Source organism: Cavia porcellus, unplaced genomic scaffold (assembly GCF_034190915.1).
Source record: "Cavia porcellus strain 051 isolate PalLab524CR breed Dunkin Hartley unplaced genomic scaffold, mCavPor4.1 scaffold_31, whole genome shotgun sequence".
NCBI classification, from domain to species: Eukaryota; Metazoa; Chordata; class Mammalia; order Rodentia; family Caviidae; genus Cavia; species Cavia porcellus.
In genome coordinates this window covers 32,633,058-32,653,215 of record NW_026947514.1, presented here as the reverse complement: position 1 = coordinate 32,653,215, position 20,158 = coordinate 32,633,058, and the positions used below count along the sequence as shown (strand labels likewise).

The 20,158-nt window shown below is 42.1% G+C and overlaps 1 protein-coding gene across 3 annotated transcripts in view; it reads right to left on the bottom strand.

Annotated features, from left to right (window-relative positions):
* Positions 1-831: 831 nt before the first annotated feature.
* The window catches only part of Dcaf5 (DDB1 and CUL4 associated factor 5), a 109,166-nt gene continuing 89,839 nt past the window's right edge, over positions 832-20,158 (bottom strand). For all 3 annotated transcript variants that reach the window (XM_063240991.1, XM_063240992.1, XM_063240990.1), the window contains 2 exons: positions 13,729-13,856; positions 832-5,415 (listed from right to left, as the gene is read on the bottom strand). In XM_063240991.1, coding sequence (XP_063097061.1) covers positions 3,643-5,415; positions 13,729-13,856 — 1,901 coding nt within the window. In that variant the 3' untranslated portion in view covers positions 832-3,642. The remainder of the gene's footprint in view (positions 5,416-13,728; positions 13,857-20,158) is intronic.

Sequence of the window (20,158 nt, the reverse complement as noted above, 5' to 3'; positions counted from 1 at the left end):
GGTTATTTTGGCTTGTAAGTCTCCATCCTGAGCACTGTACTAACTTTGTACTAATAATGACAGCCATTAGGGTGCAGATGTTAAGATTTTTTTTTAATATATGCTTTCATGTTAAAAGTACTAGTTCTTTAAAAAATTAAAAATCACTTATTTGAATTCATGTCATTTAATTCCACTACAGGCACTGAATGGACCGATGAGCATTCTGACTGGAATAGCCCACCGAGAGAATCATGCAACTTGTCAGAGCCATTATCCTGCAGTTGAGGGCAAGCCTAGGACTTACCCCAGTACATGGCCTATGCAGACCATAGGAAATGGGCAGTATTCCTTTGGAAGTATCTGTTTTCTTGACAAAAGTCTTAGCTGGCAACAATATTCAGGTAACTGTAGTAGGCAGCTTTATAGTAAATGAACTTCGTTTTCTCCCGAAAGAATGAAAATGTAATGTATGTCTGAAGCAGGTCAGCAAAAGCAATTTGGACACATCAGAAAACATTTTGTGGAGAACAGTTTTCTCACTTTACTGCAATGCTCCGTCAATTTTTCCTATTAATAGTGTCAGTTCTAAGGTCTCACTCTCCTGGGTCTCTGTAAGCCTGGAAAAGGGGATCAAATAGATACTACCTCCCTAGCCTGTATTTTGTTGTCAGATATGAATTTGTCTCAATACCTAGAAAAGACAATGACCACTGTCCCAGATGTAGTGTCTCCTAGTCTTCAACATGGCTTTGAATCAAGTTTTCAGCTGGGCAAGAATTAAAACAAGAAACAAAGAAAGGTGGAAAGGTGTCTAAGCAATCAAGTCTCCCCTGAAAGAGAAGAGGAAGATAGGAGAAGTGAATAACAGGTTTATTTGCATATACACAAGAGAAGAGTTAACGTGGCTGGATGAGAAGAGGCTAGGCTGTGAGGAGGTAAGGCTTCAGCAGAGGAAGGCACCTTGACAAACAAGACTCGGCTTATTAAATCAAATGCAGTTGCAAGCTTCATTTGTCCCAAGCCAACCACTCATTTAAGTAATTTACCTATTGTCCTCAGGAATCATTTATAAAACCAGGTGGGAAATAAAGTGAAGAGAAATAGTTTTATATATCTGGATCTGTCACTTAAAACTGTATGTACCAGATGCAAAAGAAAACACAAGAGGTACTTCCAAATAGATCTTAATTTAATCAGTGCCATCTGTGTTGCTGGGGGAAGTACCTACCATGGAAGAATTTGGGGATTAAGTCACCTCCAAAATTGGGGCCCCAATTCTACAATAGTTTAGGCAAAAGGACCCTGGAATAGGTCAGGTTTCCAGGACCACAAACACACACGGAGATCTCTGGAAGTGAGGACAGAAGCACTTAACTCCCAGCCTGCCTCACTTAGTATTTCATGGGCCTCTCTCCTGCTGAGTTAACCTAGGGTACCGGGAAAAGTCTCTCCCCAAGGACAGAAGGCATCCTTCTGAAAATCTTTCTTGGCTTCTAAGGTTAATCAAAATGAACTCTGATTTCTCTTGAGTACTCAAAATGAGATAAACTCTTAACATGAAAGACCAAGTTTGGCATTTGGGAACTGTAACTACCACTAGTTCCCAAGGAAATGCTACTTCTTTATTCTCTAGAAAATATGTGGATTGTCTAGAGTGGTCAGAAAAGGCTACCTGCTGATTAAAAGGACTGGGTATGCTGACTAAGAAGGGGAAGAGAAACACACATTGAGTGGTTGCAGCTTTTTTGTATATAAAGGATTACAAAATTTCAATTTAATACATTTTGGAAAAGCAAATGTAAAATAACTTGGGCTTATAAAACCAGAATTTACAATTATCTGTGAATAGTTAAAGACAAATCATAGAACCATTTTAATTACAAATCCAAAGTACTTCTATGTTGGTTACAGAATCACCATTCCACTCCCCAGGAAGAGTCTGGGTGTTGAACAGTACACGTCCCACTCTGCCACACTCCTCACACCTTCTCCTCCACAGCACTCTAGCTCCCAGCCCTGTCGCACAGCTACTAGGCACGCCCCCTTCTGCAGAACTGAGCAAGACGGCAGCTCCTTTTGGCTTACACTAGCCCTGTCCTCCTATAAAGAACTCCCTCCCCCAGCATCTGACTTCATCCAAGTCTTCAGCCTCCACAGGCTGCTGCCCTTGGTCCCAGTAACAGCAGGACAGGTCCTTGTCTTAAAGGAACGTTGGGTCAGTGAGAACACACTAGCCTCACATTAGGCCTTCTCTGTGCCAACCTCAGCTAGTCCCTTTGTGCTCAAGAAAAGTACATTGTTATCTCTCTCATTCCTTCCTAGAATTCTGCCTTTCTTGATGTCTGTGCCAGTAAGACATCTGATCATTCTTATTAGGTCTTCCTGACTTGCACACCCTTCATTGATAACTGAGTAACCGAAACCATCACCATTTTAGTGCTGAGAATCTTCTTTTGGCCTTTCTCCCTCTCAAACATTACCTACATCAACAGAACTGAATTTCCTTCGGGAGCCAGGAGTTAAACCAAACCTTTCTCTCCCTACACCCTCTGCCTCTTACCAGACCTATGCGGTAAGAATCTGTCACTTTAAGAGATGACTACTGCTCTGCAAAGTTCAGTTAAAATACTGCAGCCTCTCTAACTGCAACTGCAAGGGGAGACACCAGTCCCTCCCAATGGTTCTGGGCTGAATTAGAAGAATATGGTTTCAGTCTTCTCTTTGATACACTTCTTCATTAACACACCTCTAACACCCACTGCAGTAGTCTGGACACAAAGCTCTGGACAGCTATCCTCTTCCCTTCTTTAGTGTGCCTAATCTCCAGCAGATAGAGCCAAGGAAGCACCATGCCTTTCGAGTATCTCTTCGGAAACAGCACCTAACTGGTTAAAGTGTGTTATCCGTGACTAGTATAATTTATGACACTTTACAGCACTGCTCAAATTGCAAACAACGAAATTCATCAGGGATCTATATTTTCTTGAACCTGACCTTAAGTGCTAACCTCTTTTTGGCATTGGAAATGCCTTGCTTTTAGTGTCTTATATTATACCCTCAATGAAGAAGCACTACTTAAGAGAAAACATGGAAGGTTTAAGAAAGGAACCATGATTTCCTCTCTAGCAGAGCCAATGGCTGAAGGTCTGTTTCTATTCTCCAGGTATAAACGTATAACTTAATGGCTGCACCATCTCATCTACCAGGCACTCCTCCTTAAGACCTGAATACTACAACATGTGAACAGGGTGAGACTGCAAAACTAGAGACTCACAGGTCCTTGCTGATGGACAACTGAAAAAAAAAAGTCTCACGAGACAGTGAACTCACAAGTGCCAGTGCAGGCACTCACAGGACAACAGTCAAATGTCTCAATGAGGACTTGGTGACCCTTGCACAGATGCGCGATGCTCCTGTCTCAATAGAAAGGAGTTACTTGACCCTTTCCCCTTTCTTAACACAACACGGGCCAGTGGCCAGCGGCCAGCTAGACATTCAGACCCACTGTTGAATATTGAAAAGAAGGGAGCAGCAGCAGACACAAAACTTCAGGCCCTGGTTTCATGTGCCTTTAATACTTTTTTTCCTTTCTGCTGTGTTCACTAACAACATTTTTTGTATAGCTACTTTTTGTAGCCTTTTGTTTTCCCTTTGTATTTATCATGTTTTTAGTTTCTTCTCTGAAGAGCAATTCTCTGAATCTGTGTCTTCTAACTCAACTCGGTGCCTTTTGAGGCCACTATGGCCATGGACAGCCCTGCCGCTGTCTGTGGCTGAGGTGTCAGTGGGGTCCTCTCTTGTTGCAGCACTGGAGGTCTCACAGGCCATTTCAGACCCACAACAATCTTTTTGTATGAGAGTCCCCGTCAGGGGTGAGTTATCGTGATCAGTGTCTGAGTGTCCTGGGGAAGAGTAGGCTACTGCCTCCAGCTCCCCAAAGTTCTGCCCATTGTTGTGGGGGTGAGGGAGCCGGGGGTGTAAGCGTCCATTGTTGTGGTTGGCACAGATGGTTTCTAGGCTCCTCTCCTCACTGTCATCAGACTGGGTCCTAGAACAGTTGCCAGATCCACTGCTGAGAGTGGACCCCGATGCCTTGGGGACAGGGGGAGAAGCTGGCTCTTCAGCCCGACTGCTCAGGGCCTTGCTCAGGGCCTTTCCATTGAGCTTCTTTGTTTCAAATGAGTGCTCTACAGAGCCCCCGTTGTTAGTGTCCTGAGAGGTGCCCTCTGGTGCCTCTGCCCGAGAGTGGCTGCTGTGCTCATGGCCTGGGCCACTGCTAGGACTTCGACTGGAAGTCCCCTCTTTACAAGCATCTCTGCTGCAGCCTTCTGGAGATGGGTCCTGGTTCATCTGAACCATGGCTGTGCTCAGAGAGGTTTCTTTACTAGAAGAGGGGGCAGAAGTGTCCTTGTGACTGGTTCCTGCTCTCCCTTCATCTGCCTCCTCTGCCACTAGGGAGGTCTCTCCATCTTTGTTATTCGAGTAGGAGATATAGGAGTAACGGAGCCATTTGTAAGCTTTATAAATCTTTCGCTCAACTGATTCTATGTCTGAGGTTGGCGATGCCCGGTTGGGCTGAATCTCCAGGGCGGAAGTGCTCCGCTCTGGGGAGGAGGCTGGGGAGGAGGAGGAGAGGTCATCCACTCTGATCTGTGGGTAGTCGCAGTTGTCCTCCCCAATGTAGGTGCTGGTGGGCTTGACGGGCGCGGTGGGCCTCTCCTCCCGAAGTGACTTCTGCCTCCTCCGTGCAGCATTCCGCTGCCGGGTGGAGGCTCGGCGCTCGTTCAGTTCCTCCTCATCCTCTGAACTGCTGGAGCTGCTGGAGCTACTGGACTCATCCTCAGGGCTGGGAGAGCGGGGCCGGGGGAAGAGGTCTGTGTCCAGCTCGACCTCACAGGCATTCTCCTCAGAATCTGACTCATTGGACAGGGCCAGGAGGCGTTTGTCCTGGTAACGCCGCAGAGCTGACAGGCGCTGCTGGCGAGAGGCTGCATCCTCACAGGTGGGTGCTGGTGGGGCAGATGCTGCCGCAGGTGTGGCGGTGACCCGCAGGGGCCCCAGGTGGAAGGCGCTGTCAGCAGACTCATCCACGGTGGGGGGTGGGGAGTGAGGCAGCGAGGCTGAGGACTCTGAGTCAGTATAGCCCGAACGCTCGCTGACCCCTGCATGCAGCTGGAGGATGGTACTTTCGCTGAGGTCGCTATCCGAGTCTGAGCTCCAGCCCTCGATCTCTCGGCGGACCAGGGAGTCAAAGAAGGCCATCATCCTGGGATCCTCCTGGACGGACTGGTTGGCATAGTCATGGGACAGGCCACTCCCGCTGTTCAGCACCAGGCTGATGTACTCTTCGTGGGTGTAGAGGCAACGGGAATCATCCTCAATGCGGCCATCGAGGTCTCCGGTACATCCTGGCTGCTTGTATGGGCTCCAGATCTGTACAGATAAAGACAAAAGCAATCAAAACTGACTAGAAAGGATGCCACAGCTGGGGTGACAAAGCACACCAAGGCAGGGTTTCCCCAGGCCCTCCCCATCTTTGTATTTTTTAGCTGCTGGTGGTGGCAATAGGCCTACATAATGCCAGCACTCAAAAGGCTGAGGCAGGAGGATCACAAATTCCAGTTTACCCTGGGCTGCATAGTTAAGACTGTCTCTCAAAAATAAAACCAAAAAACAAAAGTTTACCAGACTTGGGGCTGGGGATTTAGCTCAGCGGCATAAACGCCTGCCTTGCAAGCAGGCAGTCGTGAGTTCGATCCCTGGTACCGATAAAAACGAAAAAGAAAAAAAAAAAAAAAACCAAAAGAGTTTACCAGATTTGATCAAGTGAATCACATATGAAAATAGGTTTCCAGAGTAACATGTGAAAAAAATCGTGGTCTAGAACATCAAAGTAATTTCATGTGAAGAGACCGAGGTCATGTCTATAGGTCCTGGATAATCTCAACTTGTCTTTCTCACAATCTCTTTCCCTGCAGTTTCCTCTGCTAGAAACTGCTACAAACTATAATCCTAGTTTGAGAGGATAAAGGACACCTTTGCGAAGGTTGGCCAACGCACTGAACACTTTCAGAAGGTTGAAACCATGCCCAGAGAGGTACCACTTTCCTAAGTGAAAACACAGCCAGCAGCGCACCTTCTGATGACACTATTTCAGCTTAGAGTTCCACTTCTCTCTGACTGCAACATTTCTGTTTTTAACTACTGGGAATTGCTTACTGATGGTTGATAAGAATAGCTGACTGCCTACATTGCAGCTCCCTCTTGGACATGCAGACACCAGTTACCCAGGAGACTGGGTTCTTTTAACCAGGGAGCTGCTGGCTTGCTCCTCAACTTTTTTCTTAACTGCAGGAATAGGAAAGATACACTCCCAGAGGGGTGACTGGGACCCCACCCTTTAACAGTCCTGTGCCCCCTAGTTTGGGACCCGGTTCACAGTGAAAAGGTGGCAAAACTAGGATTCCAACTCTGGTCCATTTGATTCAAAGGCCCAACTGCACACATTGGAGAAGTTATGCAAAAATCAAGTTCACAGTAATTAAGCTGTCAGTGCAAGAATGATTAGTTCCACCTGACTGTCAGAGTGGTCCAGAGAGAAGCTCAGTTATATCAGCATGTAGCCATGGCAATTCAATGAAATTCCTGGGGACTGTCGTGCCTGATAGGCTAGTGTCTGTCTATCTTTAGATGGCATGAGACCCAGAGAGCACTGGTCCCTCATTTCTCATCCTCCACAAGACAAAGGTTTTGTTTCCCCAAAGATAGCAGCACATTTCACCTTCTTGTGGGAATTTCCCTGAGGCTCATTCTGCTATGATTTGCAACATCTGGGAGATCCTCTCTTTGGAGGACTCCCAGTTCAAAGGGGGCTGAAGAAACCTTCTAGAGTTGCTTCCTGCCACCAGTTCCCAACTCAGATTCATTTTACTTCAGGTTTGTTCCTTGTCCACAACTCCTTGATTGTCTTCCTCCCTCTAGCTTTATAATCTCATCCAGGAGGCTCAAGACATTTCTCATACTCTGGAGTGGTCAAGAATCACCAGAAGAAAAAGAAAAAGAAAAAAAAAAAGGAATCACTGGAAGAATAACTACAGTGTCGACTCCAAAGCCTCTGGGTAGATTATAGGTAAGTGCCAGGACTATTCTTGGGGGGAGGGCGGGACACATAGTATTAAGGATTGAACCCAGGGCCTCACTCATGCTAGTCTACCCCATCATCCCAGGGGGCTTTTAAAAATTTTTTAATTTTAAGACAAGGTCTTGGAATGTGGCCCAGTATGGCCTTCAATTCATGATTCTCCTGCCTCAGCCTTCTGAGCTGAATTTTTGGGGAGAGAGGCCAGGAATTGAATTGTCTTAGACATACTAGACAAACACTCTTATTACTGGCCTATGGTGCTATGTCCCTAGCTCATCTTCTTATTTGGGGTTAATTTATACTGGTGATTGAACCTAGTACCTACTGAGTTACGTCTCCAGTCCTTTTATATTTTGAGATAGGATTGAGATAGGAGGTAAGTTGCCCAGGCTAGGCTTGAACTTGTGATCCACCTGCCTTCGCCTCCTGAGCTACTGGGATTACTGTTATGTGCCACATACCTAGTTTAAAAAAAAATTTTTTTTTTTTTTTTTGGTACCAGGAATTGAACTCACAACCTCACACTTGCAAGGCAGGCGCTTATGCTGCTGAGCTAAATCCCCAGCCCCTTGAAATATCTTATTTTGAGATGGAGTCTTGCTAATTTTCCCAGGTTGGTTTTGACTTTGTAATCCTCCTGCCTCAGCCTCCCAAGTCACCTGAGATTATGGCACATAGCACCTTGCCCATAAGATAACATATTTTAATAAGCACTCAAGGGGCAGGTACTGTGAATCAGCTTCAAGAAATGCTGGAATATAGTTAGTTAAAATAAGTAGCAAAAAAGGGTTTGCCTGAAGGGATTCTCAAATTTTTTGTGAGACTCAAGTGTTTGGGAAACATTTTGACATGATCTGTAACACAAGGCTTGAGCAATAAATGGTAATCTCTGCAAAAAGATATGTGAATGAGTAAGTTTGATGGCTCAGAAAGGATGTTAAAGGCAAACTTCTTAGAAATTTTTGAGGGTCTTACTCTTTTTTTATTTTTTTTGAGATTGTGTCTTGCTATGCAGTTCAGGTTGGCTTTGAACTCACTATGTAGTCCAGGCTGGCCTTGAATTCAGAGATCCTCCTGCCTTAGCCTCCAAAATGCTGAGATTACAGGTGTGTGCCACCATGCCTAATTTCTTATTCTTAGTTCTGAGCCAAGTCTCTCATTTTCCCAGTTTCACAAAGGTAACATGCTATTAATAATATTCTCTAATATGAAGATACATCTATTTATCCTGTCATTATAGTTCAGAATTTATTAACAGAGTACAAAACACTAATGGTGAAATGCTGGTCTGATTACTTCCCGGGCCAGTTTTGAGGTTCTAATCTACCCAGCCCCTCATGCTTTTACTTCAAGAATGAAAATCATAGCATAGAAAGTCAGCTTTTATTTGGGCTCGGGAATGCATTACACTGAGGCAAACTGTTCATTCCTGACACCTGGGGTAACGGAACAAAACAGGACTAAGAGGCAGAGAAGACTGGAGTATGACTTCCCACTCAGCCACCAGCTAGCTGGTGGCCTTGGGTGAGAGGCTTGGCTCCCTCCTCCAAGCAGTGTATCTGATGGGTATCATCCACTCCCTCGCTGCTAGGGTCTGCCTCATGGGAGTGGCAGCACAGAGCTGTGGAATCAGGTGGGAACCCTAGCCCCACCATGTGCTATGGTCCTGAGCAAATGACTTCACCCTTGAAAGCCTGTTTCTCATCTGCAGAAATAAGAACTATGAAATGACATCATTTAGTACCCAAGTACCAACAGACCCAGTACTTGCTTTTGGCAAATGAATACAAAAACCAGAGTGTCTCACTCTCAGAGAGACTTGAACATCGAAAGTACTAACTATCCTTATTATCTTGGTCATCATCCTTAAAACATCAGTTTCAAACATTTGTGAAACTGTTTATTTCCTTACTCCAAAACTCATCAACTAAGAAAGGAATATGAAGAACAGCAATGACAACATAAACAGTTTTCCTCACCAGGGCAGTGAGTGGTACCTTCCTATGACCCCTGTTCAGAGAGAGGCTGACGTAGCAGGAGTGCAAGTTTGAGTTCTGACTGGCCAATTTAAAATAAAAAATAAAAATAGGGCTGGGGAAGTAACTCAGTCGTAGATCACCCCTGGGTTCTGTTCCCAGTAGGACAAAAACATGACATGAAACAAAAACAATGACTTCCCGTTACCTATTAAATGTGGCTAGAGCCGCCTCCTGGGGTAAGGTTCTGAGAAAAGGAAGAGGAACGAACAGTTTTTTTTTTTTTTTTTTTCTCTAAGTCTAGCAAAGAGTTTAGCTGAGCAAAAGGATGGAGCTCAATTTTTGTTCAAATATTACCCAAATGGAAAGAAATCAAGTGTTTGTATTACCAAGTGGCGAGGACAAACATGCTTGATGGAGTAGGTTCTAAGCCTTCTTCCTTCTTTGCCCTTACACAAACTTAAGTTTGTCCACCTACCAAGTAAACATGCACAGATAAGATCTTAGGCTGATATCTGAGAGACTGCTACTCTTTCTAACGTGGCATCTGTGCTGCCCTGGCCTACCTTCCTAGCCTTATATCCTAGTCCCTCCTCTTTTGTCTTCCTTTCTTTGGCCCTGCATAATCATTCTCTCACCAGATTTTCCAGTTTCTGAATATTTATTCATAAGCACAATACCTGGCACACAGTCGATGGTGATTAAATACTGGGGGAGCCTATGAAATAAATACCCATTCTAACTGGAATGTACTAGTCTATCCATTCATCAAAATTGAGCTCAAATATTAAACTATATGGAAATCCCTCCCTCCTTCACAGTACTTTGTATCTCTAGTATACCTGCCTCATCTCTCAGTATCTTCATTTCTTGTGTATTCTACTACGTCATCAATTCATAGGGAGAATTGTATTTTTTTTTTTTTTTTTTTGTCTTTTTGAGACAGGGTCTCACTGTGCAGTTCAGGCTGGCCTTGAGCTCACTTTGTAGCCTAGGCTGGTTTTGAACTCGTAACAATCGTCCTGCCTCAACCTCCTGAGTGCTGGGATTACCGGCGTGAGCCACCACGTTTCTCTATCATCACATTTGCCACAGGTCTAGCACAAATGGCACATTTCACAAATATGGGGTGAATAAATGAATATTGAGCCTTTGGGTAGAAAATGCCAGGATTTACCTATGTTTAACTATAAAACAAATCCAATCTTTTTGCTAAGTGTGGGGATCCAGAAGATCTGTTATGGGTGAAAACAGGCTGGCCTTATTAACACCAACTCTTCTTAAGGTTAAAAGGCGGCAATGAAGGATTAAGGACAAGAAGAAGGTAGAGGGGAGAGTAAAAATCAGGTCTTCAGCTGGATCAGAACATAGTATTATTGATCTCTTTGAGACACTGACCTTCTCAGAAGCAGCAAGCAGGAAAGCGACACTTATTAAAATAAAAACTATCAGGCCAGATAATTCCCAAGGCACTCCTGGGTGGCAAATCCTCACTTCACAGCTAGTAGACTGGTAGTCTAGGGTGCCAAAACTCAACGGTCTTTCAGGATGATACAGGCACAGACAAGGCATGAATTCCAGTAATCGGATGAGGCCAGCACTGCACTTAAGACTCATCTATCTCTTTCCTAGCCCTCCTACAGTGCTGTTTGGTATTTTGAGATAGGGTGTTGTCCAGACTGGCTTCAAATTCATGACCCCCCCCACCCCCCATATTAGTCTCCCATAGTGCTGGGATCATAGTTGTGCACCATCATGTCTGGCACTTTTAATGCTGCCTAATACCCAACTCGACAGAGAAAGGGGAAGACACTTGTTAGACAGCAAAGCTGGGAACTCCAAAGCTTTTTATTTTCCCTCTCATTATGGTCATCTGCACAGACTTAAAAGTTTCAAATGACTAAACAAGCCTGTGGTTCCTATGGGAACCCAGAGCACTAACTTCCAGAGAGTCATCTCGATAACCTCATGGAGAAAATATTTTCTTCTCTTTCTTAAGAACTTGGCTAGTTTCCAACCTATGACCTTCGGGGTAAGGACTTCAATTGACTAAACAATAATTGGGGAGACTTAGCACAGAAGCATCCAGAATGCACAGCCAAAAAGGAATTTGTCTTCTAAAGGAGATGCCCAAGTAGAGAGCTCTCTGAGAAACAGAACGAGGTGAACAGGCCTGCAGAGGATACGTTACAGTGCCAATCCATTAGTCACAGGCCAAAGAGTAAAGGATACAGAGTTAATCAGGCTGCCCACTGCTCTTGTGTGACCACGGTGAGTGTGGTGGCATGAAAGACTGGTTTCTGTCCCAGCTTTACCCTTAATTAACTGTGTGACCTCAAATAATTATCATTTAAATTTCATCAAATGTAAAAAAAAAGTTGGTAAAAATATTCCTGAAGTCCCCTTCTGTCCCTCTGGGGAAACAAGTGCAGCAAAAAAAGATAGCTCTGGTCTCTAGGCCTAACAAAGCTTAAACAGAAGCAAATACACGTTTACCCACAGACTAATGTTCTAGCCCCACTTTTTAAAATGGGGAGGAGTCTTCACTATGTTGCCAAAACCAGGTACAAGCCTGCTGAGGAGCTGAGGTCCTAGCTGTACACCACTGACCCTGGCATTAATGTTTAATTCCCTTCTTTTTTTAATGTGGTGCTGGGGGCTGAACCCTGGAAAGCTCTGTTACTAAGCTGCATCCCCCAGCCCTTTGTATTTTGGGTTAGGGTCTCTCTTTGTTGTCTCATACTTGCTGTCCTCTTTCCTCAGCCTGCCAAATAGGTGGAATTATAGTAAGTGCTACCATGCCCAGCTGCAATATTTTATTCCAGATAACTATGTCCTGTCATCAAATATAACTTGACTTAACTAAGTCATTACAAACCAGTTTTTACTTTTCCTCTCAAACTTCCCTCAGCTTACTTTCCTTCTGAATTCTCTCTCATTTTAAGAAAAAACAAAAACAAAACAAAGCATAAACAAAAACAGAACCTTTAACATTTTTGGGAAGAATATCATTTATCCTTACTTAAAAGTCAAGTTATTACAGGGTCCTCACAAATTCATCATTTTCCCTGTACTCAGTTCCTCAAATGTGGATAAAGGGTTATGAACAACTGCAATGTGAATGATGGACAGTGGACTATCCTTGTATGGTTACTGGCCAGGTAGGGTCCCTCTGTTGTAGTCATAAACATGTTCCTTGGCCAAGGTAAGTTTATTCAACTGATATACAGTTGGTATGCTTAATATTTGCATCCAAGTAGTCTCAATTACAACTACATGCCGTTTTTCTTTTTAATATCCTTAGACAATGTAGTTTTGACAATCGCTTGCTATATCTCAATCACTTGCTGTATCTATGCCATATTAGGACAACAATTAATGCAAAGAGGGTATGGAAGGACAGTGTATACTAAAAGGGATAATGGTTATCTTAAGTCCAGGTGATGTTTAGAAAGCAGAATTCATCATATTCAAGATGAAAGCCCACTGGAAATTTCATGGCATAAAAAGTAGTATGTACACCATCTGTTTCAAAGCCAGGTGATTTTTTACTTTTTCTTTGTTTTCTGGAGTTTATTTTTTTAGGTACTGGGGATCGAACTCACAATCTTGCGCTTGTCAGGCAGGTGCTTATGCCACTGAGCTAAATCCCCAGCCCCTGAAGTCAGTAATTTTTAAATGGTTCTAGAGTTATAGGCCAAGTTATAGGTTCTAGAGTTATAGTTCCATGGAAACAATGGAACTTTCGACCAGCAGTCCTGGAAGACTCAAAGACATCTCCAAGGTCATCAGTAAGGTCTCCAAGGTCACCTGTATGGTCTCTACCATACACACAGCCATATTTGATAGTTACCTATACACAAAGTCAAAGGGGTAGTTAAGGAACATGTAGAAGCAATATACATAATTATATAAGCACACATATGTAAGACACAGAAATGTATCCATGTATATGTAGTTCTATTCACAAAAGTCATTTACCCCTTTTTGTAGAATTGTGTGACTGATAAAGGTACAGAGTACTTCTAATGAAAGTATTGTTTGGGGTGGGGGGGTACCAGGGATCAAACTCACGACCTTGTGCCTGCCAGGCAGGTGTTTATGCTGCTGAGCTAAATCTCCAGTCTTTAAATTCTTAGTAAGTGCATTGAAAATAGTTCTGAAAGAACTAAGAAACCCTCAATTGGGCCAGGGATATAGCTCAGCAGCATAGGGCCTGTATGCCCAGCACAAGGTCCTGAGTTCAACTCCTGGTACCAAAACCAAACCAAACCAAACCAAACCAAACCAAACCAAACCAAACCAAACCAAACCAAACCAAAAACATAGTTCTGAAGAAGTCTGAATCACTTTCTAATATCAACTTCCCAATATTTTTTGATATGTCAAAATCATTACAACCTTTAGTGTGTTTAGATATGATGTCTTACATACATTGTTCCAATTTTTTCTGATTATGAACTGTAATAATTTCTTTGCGCTCTTTTTTTTTTCTTTTTCCTTTTTATCGGTACCAGGGATCAAACTCACGATTGCCTGCTTGCAAGGCAGGCACTTATGCCGCTGAGCTAAATCCCCAGCCCCAACTGTAATAATTTCTTTAGAGGATAGAATGGGAAGGTGCCTCACCTTAATAATCTTTTCTACACCAGAAGAGCAGATCATGTAGGTATGTGGATTAAATCGGACCTGGTTAACAATAGATCGGTGCCCTTTCAGCACCATGAAGGCTCCATTGACCACTCTGCCAATGCCACCTGGGAAGATAGAAGGACACAAAAATCAAATGATGAGATGGGTTAAAGTAAACAGATAATGGCAGATACACAGCTCTGAACAGGAACTAAAATTTTTTTTATTAACTACATCAGCAGCAAAACACTTTTACAGATAAAGTTGCTATGGAAAGAGGGATGAAACGCCTCTTAGCATATGGCTTCCTAACAGCCTTTATTCAGCCTACAAGCACTGCCCACACCAACTCACTGCAATTCCATTGTAAATGAAACCAAAGCCATTTCAACTGTCTCTCAGGTTTTTGATCTTCAAGTTGTTCCAAATATTATCTTAGAAAAGGCTGACTGAGCAAAACAGATTGAACTGTTTGGAAACAGGATGCTGGGCCAGGGATATACCAGAAACAATGACAGAAGTGCACAAAAGATTATCTTTGCTCCATTTGCCCCAAATATCTATGACAAAGACAGGAAAAAACAAACAAACAAATAACTTCCAAAAACAACAAACAACCAAAATAATGAGAGAGAATTTTTTTTCTCTCCTAATAGCAGGGAGAAACTAAAGGTAAAGAAAGGAGATTTAGGCCACTTCATTATAAACAGGCTTAAAACCAGCACATCTAGATTGAAAAATCAACAGGCCACTGATAAGAGAGCTGTATTTTAAGGGCTATCCTATAGTCCTTTTGCTTCAGTAAATGAGAAAAAAGTACCAGAGGCCTGGAACTTATAACACAGACCAAAGACATTATCACTTATAAGGCTGGGATAAACTCTGAGGTGTTAATCCATTGGTAACAGTGACACACCCATCCATAACTCAAGCATCCAAATTCTATGCCAGGTTGTTTCCAGGTAACCATCAACAGCTGGGTATAAGGTAACTATACCTTTGGCCAAGCAGCAAATGTGATGTATCCAAATACAAACAAATGAGTGTTCATTTATATAATCAATGAATGGCTTCTTAGTCCTTACCAGGAACCCAGCAGCACCATAATGGTACAAACTATAACTGGTACAGTTTCTACTCCCCATGCAACCATCTCACTTCCATTCTGCTTTATTCAAACACTCATCCCAAACTTTTCTTGATGTCTGTGTATAAAAGAAAAGATGAGTACGATAGTAACTCTTCCCTTGAAATAAACGTGTTTTAGCACTGTCTTCTGGTTTTAGTCTCCTGACACAACTCCTTGTTTGCTACATGGAAGAGATCCTCCTCTGTTACCAGGGTATATTAAAAAAAAAAAAAAAGGCAAAAGATTTGATGGCAAAAGGTTTCAGACTATACTCATTTGTGTCCTTTGTCCATTTAGACAAATTTAACCAAATTTCCCAAATTTAACATTTTTCTTTGATGGCAAAAGGTTTCAGACTATACTCATTTGTGTCTTTGTCCATTTAGACAAATTTAACCAAATTTCCCAAATTTAACATTTTTCTTTCGGCTCACTTTTAACCCAGGCTGGTCTTGACCTCACAATGATCCTTGTGCCTCAGCCTCCTGAGTGCTGGGATTATAGGTGTGTGCCACCACACCCAGTATGTACAAAGGGTCTTAAACATACTATGTAGCCCAGACTGGCCTCAAATTGTGGCCACTCTCCTGCTGCAGGTGCATACCACCACGCTCAGCTTTCCATACAGTGTTTCACTTTACTATTGCTTGAATTATCCAAGATGGATAATTCACTTAAAGCTATTCATATTTCAGCCAAGTAGCATCAAGTTTTCTAATAAACCACAAAGGAAAAAAGACCAGGACACAGGAGTGGAGGGTCTTTAATGGAGAAAGTGATCCAGACAGGTTATAAGCACTGAGCTTGGCTACTACGGAGTGGGCTGAGAGGCCCTTAACAGTCTGAATGTACAGTTCCTACGATGATATAGGGAGGGGGTGGCTTGGGCCTAATCAAAATAAAATTAAATCAGAGAACCAGTGAAAAGGGATCCATGGAAATCTAAAGAAACTAAAATAGTTATCTAAATATAGGGATCACAGAAACCCAAAAGAACTTTATTGGATCTATTTCTTTTCTAGCTAAGGTTGATCTTGTAAGAATTTCTACTTATAGTAATGAGAAATTTATTTTTCTAATATCCTATTCTTTACTACTACCCCTACGGTGGGGTGGTGATCAGCAAAGAAACTTTGGGTTAAGCTTACGCCAGACCTCTTGTTTAATCCTACTGCTTCTAAATAAAGAAATTTAAGTGATTTACCCAAAGTTATTCAGCTAGTAAATGACAGAGGTAGGAGCTGTACTGTAGTTTGTTTGGCTACAGTTTCTAGTATGGTTTCCATTGTATCAATTGTCTTTAGGAGATAAAAAGGTTTTAAGTAATATCGAAGCAAAACAGATAACGATTTCATATCTTCAAGAATCAGCTGTATAGAACTAAAAGTTTATTGACCAAACCAATCTTTCTGTCAAAGGTTACAAGGAGAACAATTATACTAAACTTCAAATCTAAAAAAGTAAAGAGTATCAATGTCTGAAAATTCAGACCATGGAAACACCTTTTTTTTTTCTTCCATGAGCTATCTGATTTCTCTTCTTGGCAGCTACTTTTTTCCCCCTTGAGACAGTCTTACTATGTTCCCCAGGCTGCTCTTGAAAATATAAAAGCTTAAGTGATCGTCCTGCCTTCACCTCTGAAGTAGCTAGGATTATAGTGTGTACCACCGCAACTAGCTTTGACAGTAAACTTAATATGAGGATTTTTTCCCCTTTTTCCTATCCAAACTGGTACCATGAAAATGTGAAAAAGAGGACAAAGTCAATAGAATTAAGAGAGTAATAATGAAAATAGGTACAGAAAGAATTATTGCTCCAAGTGTTTATAAGGTTTTATCTGCATGTTGTCCCCAAGTCTCATACACTTACAGATGGGGTTTTTTGGAGAAGAATGACTCTGGGATGTGTGACTGTAGATTAAAGGTGTGATAACTGGATTGGTCCACTGATTGGTTTATCATTGTTATGAGTGTGGACAATGGGAAGCCCCAACCTGGATGTGGGTAGTGACAATCAATAGGCCTGTAGCCTGTATAGTGAAAGAAGGAGCATAAGTAGAGAAGGAGAGAAAAGCTAGGACTTTCATGCTTACCCTCCTGTCTTGGCAAAGTGGGGGTGGGAGATACAAGGCGGGGCTGAGGGAATGGAAGGGATACAATGTGTTGCCACAGCATTTTAGCAAGGCGTCTAGATGCTGAGCAAGGTGTGTATTCTCTGAGTTGCTCAGATCCTGGAGTCCTCTAATGTAGTAACTGATACTAGGATTTTATGAGACAGTCTTCTCTCTTTTCTGGTGTCTTGTAATAGACTAAAGTGATTTATAGCTGTTCTACCTCTCTAGTATCCCTTTGACACCAAGAAAAGATGATGGCTATATGGGATCTTTATATAAAGGGACAGAGAGAAGGCCACCGCTGCTGCCACCTCCACCTGCTGTGCCATGCACTGCTTCTCCTCTGCCACGTGGCCTTGCCTTGCAGCCAGCCAACTACAGACTGATCCCTCTACAAATTGTGAGCAGAAATAGACCTTTTCCTCCTTTAACTTGTGTTAGGTATTTTGTTCCAGTAACAAGAAACTAAAACAATAACCAAGATTTTATACACGTAATTGAAAGGATTTTGCCGCAGATGGGACACTGTAGCTGCTGGGAAGCTGGGAGGCGGAACCAAGGGGCTCTATCTTGAGGTCACTTTTTCCACCCCTAGGCAATTTACCTGTGGTGAGAAATGAATACCAATAGGCTACCTGTACATCACTAATGCCCCTTAGGCACCACCCCAAACCTAAGCTACATGTATGCCCCCATACCACATGTCTGGCGGAGAGAATGCCAGACCCCGGAGGGTCATGGAGTCTCTCTCCACATTCTTAAAATAAAGGCCACTTTTATTTCATACTTATCTTTTGAGCTGCGCCGAAAATTCTATCAATAATCATAGCAATAAATGGGTTTTAAGTTTAAGAGAGGTTCTCTACAGTATCTCTCCAGATTCCTAGGTTTCAAATAACTGGACTCAGCCATTATTGTACAGTTTATATACAATGATGTGACAAAACTACATTTTTATGACTTCTGGCAAACTGGATAAACCAGGCAGTTTCTACTTTACCCTGAAATGGCCAAAGTCAGGATGTGAATCACTAAGAATCTGAGGTCTTCTTTCCTCTTATTACCCCACCAGACTACAAGCAAAATAGCAGGATCAAACTGAAAAGAGGGAATACTGTTTGTTTGTTCACTCATTTGCTTGTTTTGTTTTTGAGATTGTCTTGCTGCCCAGGACAGGCTGGCCTTGAAGTAGCCCAGGATGTCCTCCTGACTGCTAGGGTTACAGGTCTCCATTAATATGCTTGGCAGCAATATTTTTTTTCCAAGAATTATCATAATGTACGTAATCTTCCTTCACAGTTATTTCTGAGACTGTAAAGGCCTCAGCCATGGCATAATCATTAACAATGACTGCCAATAAATAAAATAGCACATTGCCATTCTTGAGTTGTTACTGTTTGTTCCTTGAGCTGCTATTTGTTTAGACAGTCATTTCTTACACCAGTTCTGGCTGGTGTAGCCAAATACATGGCATTCCTTTCTTTGTAGGTTTTGTTCAAAAGTCAAAGTCAAAGTTCCCATATAGCCATCTTTCCTTGGTTTCAAAGGGATGTAGACAGATACAACAGCTATACATCCATCACCTTATCCAGTCTACTATAAGGTATCAGAAAAGAAAGAGAGGAGGCTGACTCACAAAATTCTAGCATCGGTAACTCATTTACCGCCTTAGAAGACCCCAGGATCTGAGCAACTCAGAGAACACACCCTGCTCAGAACTAGAGACCTCTCTAAAATGCCATGTCCCTAAACTGTTCCCACACCTCCTTCACTGCCAAGACAGGAGGGTAAGCAAGAAGGTCCTAACTTTTCTCTCCTCCTCTACTTATTCTCCTTTTTCACTATATTAGGGCAAAGGTTGGGTTTATTCCTTCAAGGCTCTAAGGGATCAGAAAACCACTTTCATTTCTAGCCAGCTTCAGTTACTTCTTTCATATCAATGCAGCTGGTTTCACAAAATCCTCCAACAACAACTCTGCTTTCAAATTGAAGCTACGAGCAATACAGTTAGGATTTCTTGATGCCTTGGTCTGACAGTAACTTATTAACTATGTGGAGAAGTCATCCTCAATGCCACTTGCAGCTATAGAATAGAATGCTTATGTATTTTGTGCTACAATCAATCCCAAATACAACCTAGATAATACACTATTATTGATATTTTTGTCAGAGTATTTGAACTTTTCCCCTTTCTCCTTAACTTATTAATAAACAGCGAGGGCAAAAAACCATTGTGAGAAAGGGAAAGAAAAAGTATTGAATGACAATGAGATAAGGTAGGAGGGAATGAAAGCAATAGTGGGGGACAGAGAGCAACTACTTAAAAGGGGCTGATGAAAGAAAAAATTAAGATAGGAAGAGATAAAATTTGCATTTCCAAGCAAGAGCACTGGTCCTCAACACAGGCAAACAACCTGGGTCTTGCAAGATATAAATGTCATATTTAACATAGTAGAAACAGGAGTCAAGACATATAAAAAGGACTTCACAAAAAAAAAAAAATTACTAAGAACAACTGGTAGGCATGATCAATTGATCTATATATCTCCTATACTCCTATACTTAAGAAAGATAGGATACAGAAAATATTTTCAGGATTTCATTAAAGAACTTTATCTGGCAGCTCTACTTTGAGTTACCAAACAATATTGCGAAACATATTGATAATAAAAATTAAGGAAATACATAAAATGGTGATAAACTTTATGAAAAGACAATTGAAGAATCAGGTAACAGCAGTTACTTGAATGATGTAGTGGATAACACATCTCTAAAATTACTCTCGGGCTTCAGAGAATTCAGCATCTGTTATTCACAAAGAATCCAATGGTTCATTCTATTTTCACCCTAATCTTATCTGACCTATGTAAGAGTCAATATAGTTGCCTCTGTCATGGTTTTCCTACCATTTCTTTGGTCACTCTTCCTTGATCTCTTTTTAGTTCCTTTTCTGACTTCTAAATTTTAGAACACGTCAGGGTTCAATCCTTCTCTTTAACAGCTAGCACTCAATTGCTTCGTGATTTTGTCCAGTCTTATGACTTTAATTACTAACTCTGTGCTACCAAAAGTATTTATTTTCTATTTCGGGTCCAGATCTTTTTTGAACTTCAGACTTCCAAATTATCTAACATCTCTATCTGACGTTTAAAAGTCATCTCAAACTACCTAACCCACTTTCCTTG